This window comes from Solanum stenotomum, chromosome 2 (genome assembly GCF_019186545.1).
Source record: "Solanum stenotomum isolate F172 chromosome 2, ASM1918654v1, whole genome shotgun sequence".
In the NCBI taxonomy this organism is placed as follows: domain Eukaryota; kingdom Viridiplantae; phylum Streptophyta; class Magnoliopsida; order Solanales; family Solanaceae; genus Solanum; species Solanum stenotomum.
This window is the reverse complement of record NC_064283.1, coordinates 10370855-10384829: the sequence shown is the minus strand read 5'-3', so window position 1 is coordinate 10384829 and position 13975 is coordinate 10370855. Positions and strand designations below refer to the sequence as shown.

At 31.3% G+C, this 13975-nt stretch overlaps 2 protein-coding genes across 2 annotated transcripts; both read right to left on the bottom strand.

The window, feature by feature from the left end:
• Positions 1-733: 733 nt before the first annotated feature.
• Positions 734-3380, bottom strand: LOC125856853 (xanthoxin dehydrogenase-like). Its single transcript, XM_049536500.1, has 2 exons — positions 3262-3380; positions 734-1629 (listed from the first exon to the last, which is right to left on the bottom strand). The coding sequence occupies exons 1-2, from the start codon at positions 3303-3305 to the stop codon at positions 831-833; spliced, it is 843 nt and encodes a 280-aa protein (XP_049392457.1). The 5' UTR covers positions 3306-3380; the 3' UTR covers positions 734-830.
• Positions 3381-6745: 3365 nt separating this feature from the next.
• LOC125855572 (uncharacterized) lies at positions 6746-11739 on the bottom strand. Its single transcript, XM_049535308.1, has 3 exons — positions 11523-11739; positions 9236-9865; positions 6746-7112 (listed from the first exon to the last, which is right to left on the bottom strand). Exons 2-3 carry the CDS (start codon positions 9787-9789, stop codon positions 7043-7045), a joined length of 624 nt encoding a protein of 207 aa, XP_049391265.1. The 5' UTR covers positions 9790-9865; positions 11523-11739; the 3' UTR covers positions 6746-7042.
• Positions 11740-13975: the final 2236 nt, after the last annotated feature.

Below are 13975 nucleotides of genomic sequence, written 5' to 3'. Positions count from 1 at the left end.
ATTCTGACAATGCAACCTTTGATGGTAAGCAATCGATATCCTCTAAGCCAATGGACTTGATTGTTTTATCCTCTAAGCACCCCAATACACTTCCTTTCTTGAACTTGTGCTATCCCACATAGTTGAGACATATAAACAAGAAGCAAGCTGAAACAGATGTTGCAAATGAAGCTCTGAAATGGTTGTTGGAAGTCAACAGTTTTGGCATTATTTTTGCATATATTGTAAAGAAAAAGTTGCATCGTGTGTGTGGTTGGCTTATTAAGTTTTGTATTTGGGTTAAAAAAATTACTTAATATATGTATAAATGTATTATATAGAATTCATGATGAATTACTTTTTAAAAAACGTAGAATTCATACACTTAAAATTCTAACTCCATCGACTCGTAATCTTAATTAACTTTAATCGTAGGATTGGCTTTCAAATGGACGTATCCTTTCACGAAAAATCACTAACATATTTTTACACACTTTCATGAAAGAAGACAATCATTTCGAGACTAACATTGACATGAAATTTACTAATTGTGACACGACACCAACAAAAGATAAACATAAATAGATGAACCTTAATTTTTGGGTGTAAAATTGTACACTAGCTTTGCCTGTGTTGTATTTTCGGATCATCATTGTGAGTCGTCCATGTGGACTAACCCGACCCATTTAAAAGAGATAGAAACGAGAGACGTTACATGATGAACAAATACATCAATTTTATTTGAAATGATGAAAAATGATGAAAGTCACAAACATAATAGTTCAAAAGTTTTTGCAAGATTACAATCTCATAGACTTATTCTAATTATAAAATTCTGATAAATATAGTACTTATGTAAACACCTTAAGAGAGTGATTTACACTTGAGAAACCACCATCAACTTTAAGATTGTGCCCACTTATGTACCTTGCTTCATCGCTGGCTAAGAACAACACAGCATTAGCAACATCCTGAGCCATCAAATCCACGCCCTGCAGGTTCGCGAACTTCCCAAAATAAGAGTTAAAATCCGCGATAGGATCATCATTCCTTTGTTCAGGGGGCAAGTAACTCAGTCCCAATCCAGTTGCAACCGCGTAAGGTGAAACACAATTCACACGTATACCATGTTTCCCCATCTCAGCTGCAACGTTTTGCGTTAGTCCCAAAACAGCAAACTTAGAAGCTGTATAAGCATGAGGTCCGAGGCCACCAATAGACCCTGCTACACTGCTCAAAGACACAATTGATCCTATTTTTCGTGGAATCATTATACGAGCAGCATGTTTCATTCCTAGGAAAACACCTCTTACGTTCACATCAAGCACATTATCGAAGACAGAGAGATCATAATCGAGGATATTTGAACAGGGCGCCCCTGTTAATCCAGCATTGTTAACCATTATATCAAGTGTGCCAAATTTCTCTACAGCAAAATCAACAGCATTACTAACATCAGTTTCTGATGTAACATCACAATGGATGAAACACGCGCTCTCTTCATCACCAAGGGATTCACAAACGCGTTTTCCAAGTTCATCTTGAATATCAACAATGCATACTTTCGCGCCATGTTTGTGAAACAAGCGTACAATGCTCTCTCCTATACCACTTGCACCTCCAGTAACTAAGGCAACTCTTCCCAACAGCCTGTGATATACATATATCAAGTTAAAACTTTTCCAACACACACAAAAATTTGAGTCTGAAGTGTCAATAACATTTCATCGTGAGTTCAAATGCTCAATCAGGACAAATAATCATGAGTGTCTTAAATGATATTTACCAACAAGTTTAAGTGATTATCGATGTATTCTGCCTTTATTTTCTCTATGATGTTGAATTCAGCTTTCGATTAACTTGATCTCTTGAGTGATGAAACTTCTATAATTATATCACCTAAAAGATAATTACACTTTACAAGCGATTGCCATAGAAAGTGAAATCAACAAATCTAAAATAAATAAGAAAAATTATTTGTTACTTCAACAAGTTAAAATACACTGTATTTAAAAAATTATTTACATTGTTTTAGTGTACAAATAAAATCTTATATTATAGGTGTTAGGACCGAAAATAAGCAGGTGTAATGCGGAAGCTAGCAAAGCAAACCTCGAAAGACAATGAGTAAGAAGACAAACGAGAAATATACCAAAAGAGACAGATTTAACGTGATTCGGTCAATCGACCTACGTCCACAAAGGAGATGAGCAATCCACTATAAATATGAGAGTACAAAATATAGAGAGAAACAACCTCAAACAATTCACTCGGAATACAAGGAGGTACACAAAACTCTCCCCCATAACCACAACTCTCAAAACCCTAGAACTACATTGTGAATGTTAATTAAGTTAGAAGGAACAAGCCTATATTTATAGAGTCCTAAACCTTTCCTACAAGAAAAGGACTAGTAAAATATTAAAACCTTTTCCTAAAGGAAAAACCTATTTATGGTAAAAAATCAGGGCAAATAAACCCCAACAATAGGAGTAGTAGATAATTGGTTGAACTTATTGATGTAAACGATAATGTACGGACACACGTGGTTTATTTTAAATCTAAGTTTTGTTTATCGCATTGGAGTCCGAACATTCCGGATTGGCACCGTGTAGGCTCCGTTCAGAGGAGCACTCATACCAAGGATTTGTCTATACCGGGCTCGAACCCCGAGAGACCGAAATCTCTGATTAAGAAAGAAATAGCCTCATCCTCGAACCCACATCCAAAAGAATATATATATTTAAAATGAAAAAGAAAGAGTTATCATATCTAATTCTAGAAAAGCCTGAAAAAAAAACTCTCAATTCCACCACACAATATAACAATGGCTCCTAAGTTTTGCAATATTTCACTCAAACTCACTTCTCCAAAATAAATTTTATTAAGAGAATGCATATAATTTTACTAATTAACCAACCCAATACTCAATATATAACAACTAAACCAAAATCATTCGTTCAAAAGAAAAGACATCAACAACTCTAACATGAAGACAAAGAGATTGCATTTTATAAAACCAACCTAATATTGAATAGCAATCTCCATATAACAAATGAACCAAATTATGAGTAAGAATAATAACATATTTAGTATATTATCCACAAATAAAGTTTGAAGAGACCAGAGTATATGTAGATCTTACCCGATCTTTTAAGAGATGAGGTGCACTCAAGAAAAAATAAAAGTAAAACACAATCGTTTTTTCAAAATTAAGAAAAAATAAGTAAATGCATCAACCAATGATGTACTATAGTAATGTTAAGAATTTTGAAGTAGAACCTTTGGTTGGAAAGAGAACTGTCAGAGCTTCCTTTCACTTCCATGGCAGCAAAAGTTTCCTTTTTTTTTTCTAACAAGAAAAAGATGTGACCAAGAATAAATAAAACAGATATTTTACTAGTAATTGGTGCGCTACTATGCTACTCCCTCCGTCCCATTTTATGCAAGATAGTTTGATTCAACACGGAGTTTAAAAAAAAATGAAGATTTTTAAAATTATGATCTAAAATGAATGATAGAAATTTATATGACTATAAATTATTTTATTAAGGATAAAATAGATATTTTAAAGTAAAATTGTTACCTAGTATAAAAATAAGTCATTCTTTTTGGAATGGACTAAAAAAAAATAAGTTATATAAGTTGATACATAAAAATATGTTGAGATGAACTAAAAAAAAAGTAAGTTATATAAATTGAAACACGGGGAGAAGAATTACAATAATTATTGGCTATTGCAAATTGGTGATGGATATTGGAATAGACCACGTGGAAGCTATACTCCCCAACAGAAATCTTGGAAAAAATATTATTTTTTAACTTTATCTTTCAATGTTTATTAGCTAGGCCAGACCATCTCCAACTCTACTTTATTTTACTCTCTATTCTCTATATTTGAAGAGAAAAATAGAGAATTGGGTCTCCAATCACTCTCTAAAAAGCTCTTTATTCTCTATTTATATAGAGGTGAATAGTAATTCTCCAAATTTGAAGAATTACTATTCACCTCTATATTTCACTTTTTCATTATTTTAATATTATTTCTATTATTTGTAACTAACATTTTATTTTTCATATAAGGCTATTAAATAAATTTCTAATATTTGTAATTCTTTTTAAATATAGTACAACATTTAAATATATATATTATTTAATATATACTACTTTCATCCCGAATTAACAATATTTAAATATATTTTTTTCAATTTTCGTCACTTAAAGAGATAATTTGATATTATTATTGATTTTCACTATGAAGAATGCACAAAATTTAAATGATAAAATGAAAATTTTAATTTAAAAATACAATACATGACATAATAATTTAAATACAAGATAACAATGCAATACATAACATGATGATTTTTAAAATCACAACAATAATTTAGTAATCCGTTAGGTTGTTTTCAGATTTAACAATATTTGGAAAAAAGATAGTGTGTGATCTAGAGAATTGTTGTGTTTGTGATTGTGGTTGTGCTTGTTGATTTCTTTTTCAATTTTTCGTAGTTGTTCTTTAAAATTTACAATAAAATATAATTTTATATTAAATAAAGAATTTAAAAAATAATAGTTTTATATTACATGAAAATTATATAGGGTGATTATTTTAAAAAAATAAAGAACAGATTTATATTATGAAATAAGAAAATGAAATAGAAATAATAATATAATATTGAAGAGAGAGAAGAAGATTTTTTTTAGAGAGTAAAATAGAGAGTTGAGTTGGAGTTCGTTGTCTGAAAAAATATAGAGAACTTTATATTTGGATAGTAAAATAGAGTGTAGGGTTGAAAATGCCTTTACAGGCTTAAAATTCATTTTGAGAACATATTTAACCTGATTTTCTCTATTTCTAGGCTCAAACTCAAACATTTTGATTAAAAATGGAGAAACTTCAACCATCTCACCACACTCTAAAAATAAATTAAAAACTAAAATTATGAAAAATGAGAGGTTTGCTTAAAAAGAAAATAAACAATAATTTGCCTGGCAATTGGACACGGGAGGAGGCTCAAGGCTTAAGCCTCGTGACTATTTGATTTTAAATATTTTATTAATTGATAAAATAGGCATATAAATCACAGAAACATACTTTCATAAAAATTATAGAAAATGTACAATTAATGCGAAAATGGATGCAATTAAGGGTGTGTACGGTAGGGAGGAAAATATTTTTTGGAAAATGTTATCCAATTTTCCCATGTTTGATTGGCTTAAAATGTTTTTTCAAATCAACTTATTTTTCTTAAATTTAAGAAAAGTGACTTCCCTTCCAAAATTAATGAAAACATTTTTTAAAACTCTACTTCATCCTTTAATTTTTTTTTCTTACACTACCCATATCCCGTACCCACGCACCCCCCTCAAGCAAATTTCATTTTTCACGTCATTCCCTATCCCCCCGCCGTGCCACCCCATCAAAAAAAATTAAAAAAAGATGTTTTTGAAAAATATTTTAAAGTTTAAAAAAATCATTTTTTATGCCACCCCCACGACCCCATCAATTTTTTTAAAAAAAAGAATTATTTTTGAAGTTTTTTTCCTGGGTTCGATTTTGGAACGATCATCGGGTCTTGTCCTAGTTAGGTGTGGGGGTCGGGTCCTAGATCAGTTATCGGGGTTGATTTTCATATCAGAAATTATTTTCATAAAGAGTTTTTTTTTTTGTCTCAAGCCAAAAATAAAAGACATTTTTTGGAAAATATTTTTCATTCACCAACCAAATATTAGATAATATTTTCTACTCGCCAACCAAACATGAGAAAATAAGTTAGAAATTCACTTGTTTTCCAAAAAAACATTTTCTAAGAAAACATTTTCCTTCATACCAAACACACCCTAAGTATGTACTTCATACGTCCTTAATTACTTGTCCACTTTTGAATTAGCACACATATTTTTTTAAAAAAAATTGACATAGTGAATTTAATTTTACCCCTATTAATTATGAAGTGGATGAATTAAAAATTTAAAATTTTCAAGAAGTTTTATCTTTTTCAAAATAATTAATTGAGGATATAATAGATTAAAAAAATTTCCTTTCTTGATTTATCAAAATGGACAAGTAATTAGGGACAACTAAAAAAGAAAAAATAGACAAATAATTAGAGACGGAAGGAGTATAATACCAAGTAACAACACATATATTTTATAAAAGAAAGATTTCTTTTTTCATACAAGAAAAAGTGAAAGATGCATTACAACAGATACAAAAAAAAAATAGCCATAAAAAACACTTATATTGTAAATAATCATTTTCTTTGGTATCAAACACACCTTAGATTACAGTGATGCAATTGAATTGATCAAAAGTACCTTCATTGGCAAAAAAATTTAATTGTTAGTATGACGAGTAACATTTTTCGACAAATACAAGTGATGATAAAAAAAAGTCTGAAGAGAACAAAGAAGGCAAGTGCCACGAAATACTTCACAAAGGGCTAAAATGTCCATAAGTAGAATTTCTCGTGTTTTTCAGTACTTGCCTATGCCCTATGATGAACACCAATGATTGATAAAAATTATGTCTCTGCCACTAATTGATAATGAATGTTATTGCTCACTAAAGATTAGGCATCCTGCTTTTACAGCTGATATACATGAATATACAAGTTCTAGCAAGCTTCAGTGCTTAAACATTTACTGCACACATCTATAATACTATATGAAGATGCACAAGCTTCCTACAAATTTATATGTCCATATTTAATTCATCCTGTCTGGGAGGAAAAGAAGACGAGAAATTTTTTAAACAAGAAGATTTTGAAAAAAGATGAAATATGTAATTATGAAAACAATGGACAAGCAGACCCCAGAGAAACAAAAATGTCATCCAAGAATTTGAATATAGACAATAGATTAGTCAGCCAAAACCAGAAAAGCCCATGATCAATGTGGCCACACTACCTAATACAGCCTCAAATTTCAATTGCCCCGAATGATAGTTGAGCTAGGCATGTCACAAAACCAACTTTTCCCATAAAAATATCTGCAGCACCTTGATTGTCGCCTTCCTAAATGACAATCAGCCCACGAAACCTTCTACAAGGAGCTAAAATTACATTATCTTGCAAGAACATGTTCTTTCATTCCCACTCTCAAACTCATCATCTGATTCACCATCATCGCTGCAATCACAAGTACATGAAAGTAAGCAAAAAAGACTTGCATGCTTGGAACAACGAAAGAATCAGTATAAAGGGTCACTTGGCTGATGACTGATGTAAAATGTATAATGCAAAATTAAGAAGCTGGCAACCTAAATATAAGAAAGCAAGTGACTTTTCACCAGACAAGGGATCAACATATAACACACAATATTTCAGGGAAAATTACACAGGCGCATGCCTGTACAAAGATGTAGAAGTGTTTGTTATGAAAATTACAGGCCTCAGACCAAAGTTTCTACTCTAAGAATTTGTAGGTACAATGAACACATTGAATATGTGCAAATTCAGATGATCCCCATATTTATAGACTAATATTCTATTTAGCTTTACCATGTCTTGAAAATTTATAAACTAATATTCTCTTTAGCTTTACCTTGTCTTGAAAATTTGCAAGCAACTGTACTAATCAAAAGAAGAAGAAAAAAGTTGAAATCAATTCAGATGTCCTAAAGAGATTCAAGATGCTAGGGGAGAATCAAACAATATTCTAATTCACGAAATATTTTTGTCAAACTGATAATACTATATGCTCCCCCTAATATGTTTGGGCTATTTACACACCACTTTTGAATTTTGACATGTAATTGGAACACTACGAGTCAAGCCCGTTGGAGTTGTTTCACACTGCATATTTGAGGGCATCAGCATAGTTCTTAATGGAACAAAAACACCAGATAGTTAACCCAAAACTGTGAGGATAAGGAGGAAAAGTAGTCTTCACCCCCAACCAAATAAGATATAAAATACCTAAAAATCTGACAAACCCAGACACTTGGAGTCTGGAGATACTACAATATATAGTAGTACAAATGAATAACTCTGATCTTATGCTTCAAATGAAGAAACCGGCTTGAAACTCCTTTTCTAACCACCTCACCTTCTGTTGAATACATCCTAACTTTTTTACTGTTCCAACTGAAAACTACATGTTTACCTCTTTCAGTATCTCCCCTTAATCTCAGGTTTTTCACATAGTTGACGACTAGATACAATTTTTTATTTCTCTTGCCAAAATCTCTTCTGTTCCATCACTTTGCTTTCAGAGGAATTTGAGTATCCATGGAAATAACAGAAACCAAGTCGATATCATGAAGGAATCTGTTCTCTTCTCTAGAAAGTTTCTCGCATATGTGAAATCTTAGATGATTAAAGGCAGCTTCATAACCCAATCAATCAACAACACCTCAATCTCAAATGAGGAACTCCAACTAATAATAAATTACATAACAAAATACTTACAAAAATGTCTTGCAAAAAAAAAAAGACAATTCAGGTGCTATCCTAAGCATTGATATGGTTACACCCTAAGGAAACATTGTTTTTCAGATGGAACACTCCTTAAGACTTTTAAGATACTAGCTTGAAAAGATGCAATAATCATAATTAGCAAAGGATATGGAAATTGCAGAAAAGCAATTTCGAGTTGCTAAACTGCAAATATGGCATCTAGATATTTAAGGGCATATACTCTGCATGTTCACATAAAAATTATTATCTCTAGCACCTCATGTTTCTACCACAAACTGTTTAGAGAAATTTTAAGTATGGAAATAGATAATGTAAGGGAAAGAAGAAGACTTCTGGGAAATGATAAGCAGTTTGCAGCATTATGGGCTATTATACTTCATAAAGCAACAAATGGAAGGACCTACAACAGTCTTATCAAATGTATCTTGTGCCTTGAAGCAGTGGTTCACAAGAACAATACAAAGACATGTTGCCACCTGCGGAAGATGTCAGAGACATTAACGAAAACCTTTGATTCTACCATCAAAATACATGCCTATCAGTCAAGGCACACAACATTAAGTTGAAAAACCATGGAACTAAGCATGCAAGCCTTAATCAAGACATTTCGAGAATTTTTAAGGGAGCTATTTGTTTCAGGATATGACTAAATCCCCATCTAACATGAATAGTCTAGTTCTTTTAACAGACACAACGATATTATTTTGAACTGAAATCACTAAAACCATTTAAGTTGGATGTAATTAGTAATTGGTAAAAAAGTTTACAATGCCTAGAATGCGAAACAGCAAGAAACAAACACCAGATTAAAGATGAAGAAATGGAGCTCATACCTAGGCTCAAATTCCCGTATCTCAAAAAGTTCTCCTCCGGTTGTGTCGGTCCACTGCACTTTCCTTTTCTCCACAGGGTTGGGGGCATCATCAACCTTTTCAGAAATTGTATCATGTTCATTACCACCAGAAATGGAAACACTATTTACTGGTTTTTTTAGGCTACTCTTAAGAGCAAGCTTTGGTGAAATATAACTGTCTTCAACAATATTAACACATTGCGGCTGATTGTTGCCCTTGTCTGAAGCGGGACAGCTGGGCAAGACTTCTGGCAGTTGGGTAGGACCGACTTTAAGGGGAGCTGGGCTCTCAAGTCCAGCGGCAGCGCGACCAAAGCATACAAAGGAGCCGCACCCGCGGACAAGCCTGTTCTTCCCGGAAGCCAGCTGGAGATCAGAATCAGTTTCTTGGTCCACCAACTGGTACTGGTTCCACGGTGCAACTCTCATGGGCTTCTCTTCGTTCTTCTGACCCAAGAGTAGAAGGGTCAGGCCCTTGCTATATCCAGAAGCTGAAGACGAGAAGAAACCTCCTCCTTCTACTGCAAATAACATCAGTTCTGCTCATCTGGTCGACATGCAAATGCTTTTGTCTAGAGCTACTTCGACCTTTAGGGGGAACTTCAAGCACCTGCCTCACATTGCCGATAACTGCTTGTCAGACTAGCAGCATATGAAATATTACAAACATGGAAAAAAAGGAAAACAGAGAACACAATTATTTTATTACAAAAACTCATTTCTGTAACACATATAAGGATCTAGTACTCCTTTTTCAGTTCATTTCACACTAGTTCCATTTTTGCAATGACTCAAAATGTTTGACGTCATACCATTTCTATACAACTTCTATAGCCATCAAGAATTCGTTTAGACCAAGAAATATGTCCACAGCCAACCCTTACCAATTACAGCCTTCGAAACTCGGACAAAAGGGTACATCCTTCTCCACTTAAATACCAGCCTTAGATCACATGATGCAGAGCTAGAATGTGCAAACTAATAGCATGTTTAGCCAAGCTTCTAAAATCGACTTATTTTTTAACAGAGTTTATTTTAAATGTGCTTTTCAAAAAAATACTTTTGGTGAGAAGCATTTTGTGTTTGACCAATAAATTTAAAAAGCACTTTTGAGCAACAATTAGTATTTGACGAAACTTTTTAAAAGTGCTTCTTGAGTGCATTTTTCAAAAAAAGTGTTTTTGGGGAAAAACTACTTTCTAGCTAGCTTCTGAAAAACAGCTTGTGCTACTCCTCAGAAACACTTATTTTCTCCTGAAAGTTTGGCCAAACACCTTACTTTTAAAAAATAAACACTTTTGACAAAAAAATAAGCTTGGCCAAACAGGTGACAACTCATAAGTCCCTCAGCCTCTGCTACTTGAACTAAGCCCTGAGCAAGAATTCATGTCCATACTATTTTATACTTTGAGGTGATATTTGACTTTTAAACTATCTTTCTTAACAATTACTTTATTTCTTCAAGATTCACTAATACAACACATGAGTCAAATTAACTTCTTAAGCCCCCTACTCGGTCAAATAGAATCATATAAAAGAAACAGGGCAGTAATTTTTTACTGCCAAATCGCCAAAGAAAAAATATATGCACAATAGACAAAAGGCTCTAGAGACTAGAATGAGTGCTCCTGGTTGTACGTACTACTTTTTTCTTTGACTAGTTTCCTTAATTAATTATTCCAGCCCCTATTCCACGCAGTAAGAATGCAGAATACTAGATACCTGTCAAAAGGATTATAATTAACTATTTTCAATCAAGTTAATTAATTTACATATGCTACAACCCATGTCAAATCGAAGTCAAAATAGGCGGACTCTATAGTCAACACTGCATTGAACACTATAGATCACTGGCAGAACACTCTAAAAAAGATCAACAATTAAAAAAAAAGTAAAAGGATTAACAAAAACATGAAACTAAACTCTGACCAAATGAAAACAGATTCAAACCGTCAATGAACCACCTATTTTGTGCTTCAATATGAATTAAAAAAAAAAACAAGTAAAAATAAAATTACACCAGTTATGCTTTAACAAAAATCTTCAATGCAAAACAAATCTATACAAAAACAAGTAACATTAAAGACTATCACTGTAAACCTCTCAGTCACATACTCAAAGATCTAAAAAAAAAAAAACTCTGAAATCACCACAGAGCAAAGCAAATACAACATTAACACTAATAAGTAAGAAATCAACTAAACGAAATCCAAAACCGAATACAAAAATCGCTCCGCAGCAGCATAGGAAAAGGTAGAAATACTCACAGATCTGAGAGCGATAACAAGGCAACGACAAGTTCACCGGACAGGCGAATGCATCGACGATCACTACTGATAGATTATACAAGAGTGTAAAACAGTACGGGAAGAGGAGAACGTCGGAATCGTGTGGCTGAGCAGAAAATCGCCGAGAAAATGAAGAGCTGAAAGAAGAAGAAACGGATTTATGCGGATATATATATATATATTGGGAGTACTTTTTGTATTGAAGATTAGTGAATAGTACTGGATTTATATTAGGAAAATAAAATTGTTACTAATATAGTATTTTAAGTAAAAAAAATTAATGGTAAATAAAAAAACAAATGGAGATTGGGGATAGTGACTCTGTGGCGCATGATAGCGATGGGTCCCTTTTTGATTGCCTTCTATTTGTTTATTTTTTATTATTTTATTTTACTTCTTTTTGTTGACAAAGGAATTTGTGGCCACGCCATTATCCTTTTTGATAAATCTAGTTTTTTTAATGTAATAGTCGCAAATTCTAAAAGTAAAATAAGAATAAAATTGGTATATATTTTATTCTTTTCATTAAATTGTTATTGTTGTTAATAATTAAATGGGTAGATAATATAAATTTCATTAGTTTAGGATTTAATTATATGTTTTTTCTTGAGTTTTTTGAAATTAACTTGAATTTTTAGGATCAAAATTAGTTATAATTTATTTCAAATATATTATATCAAAATGAATTCGCATGTGGCTACCGTGGCTCTCCTCTCTCCTCTCTTACTCACTCACCTATATTTCAAAATGTATTTGATTTCCTAATTAATGTGTTATACCACTTAATATGACTTACTTTCCTATATCTACTATGAAATTCATTTTCCTCGATTTTACAACTAAAAAAATATTTTCAAAATTTACCAACCAAAAAATTGGAAAACATTTTTTTTCCTCCTTAGTAAAAGGAAATGAAATCCCATAATTTGGAATATAATTTTTTCTCTCTATTAATTTTTACTTGTTAATTTTGAATCTTACGTCCCCCTTAAAAAATTATGATTGATATTTTATTATAATACTTATATTAATTAGTATTTAACTTTTGATCTTTAAAAATTATTTAATTAATACTAAAAAAAATCATTAATATACTAAAATTGGCAAGTAAAATAAATGGAAATATTTTCTTTTTGAATGGAAGAGGACTTAAAGAACTTAACTAGAATATGTCAAATAAGTAGTGCCATCTCCCATTAATGAGGAATTAATTTTCACATTGACCTAACTCCCAATTGAGACTAACTTGCCCTTGTTTTGATCAAATGGCATACCAAAAAAAAATAAAAAAATTGGTGTGCACAAAATATACGACCAAAAAAATGGCATACTTTATATTGATTGACCATAAAAATCAATCAAATAAACTATATAATAAAATCAATTTGTTAGTGAAATTTCACGAATTTGATTAGTTTAAGCTCCTGTTCGTCTATTAAAAAGACTGTGATTTTTTAAATTTGAAATTGAGTTTGTTTAAGCATTTTTTTTATTGAGTAGGTAATTAAGAATTCAAGAGGTTTTTACGAGTAATATTAATTTTATTAATAAATAAACTAGATAAATCAATTAGTTAATTCAATTGAAGAATACAGATTGAATGGCAGATAACCCATCGCCCTCTAAATCGATTTCAATCTTATTAATCTGTTTTTTTCTTGGTAAAGTTCCTTTATTTATTTTCTTTTCATTTTAATAATTAGTTTATAATTATTATAACTTTGCATTTTATTTCTTATCTAGATAGTTAGGATAGTTAAATTTTATTAATGATTAATACAAGTCTTTATGTATTCCGACAAAGTTTAAATCTTATCATTTTTTTTATTATTTGTACAACCATATATATTTGTGTATGCGTGGAAGAAAATAGAATGTATTCAAAAACTATATTATATATGAGATGAATTATTTCAGTGGTGTTTTAATTATTTAGAGGGAGGGGGTGGGGGTGGGGGGGAGTACCTTATACTTAAAAGTTGGAAGGGGATAATTTTAACTCATTAATCTACATTAACAATAATATCTCCAAGTAACAACTTGAAATATAATAAATTTATGTTATAATATAGTATGAACATGTAACTAAAACAGAATATATACTTGTTGACTCTAAATATAAACTGTATTTGTATATAAGCAACTTCTAATTTTCTTTAAAATTATTACCTAAACTAAGTTATTTTAATCCGTTGTTTTTTTTATTTTTAAATTTAGTTACTTAAAGCCATTGACTTTTAAAAGTACTCTCGTCATTCACTTTTACTTGTTCATTATTTCAAAAATAAATTCTCATTTGACTTATCACTTTTAACATATTTTTTCTTACTTTACCCTCAAGATGAATTAATATTCTCCAAATCATTTTTTCAAGACCTAAGATTATATATTATAATTAATATCAATTTTGAGAAAATATTTATATTAATTAT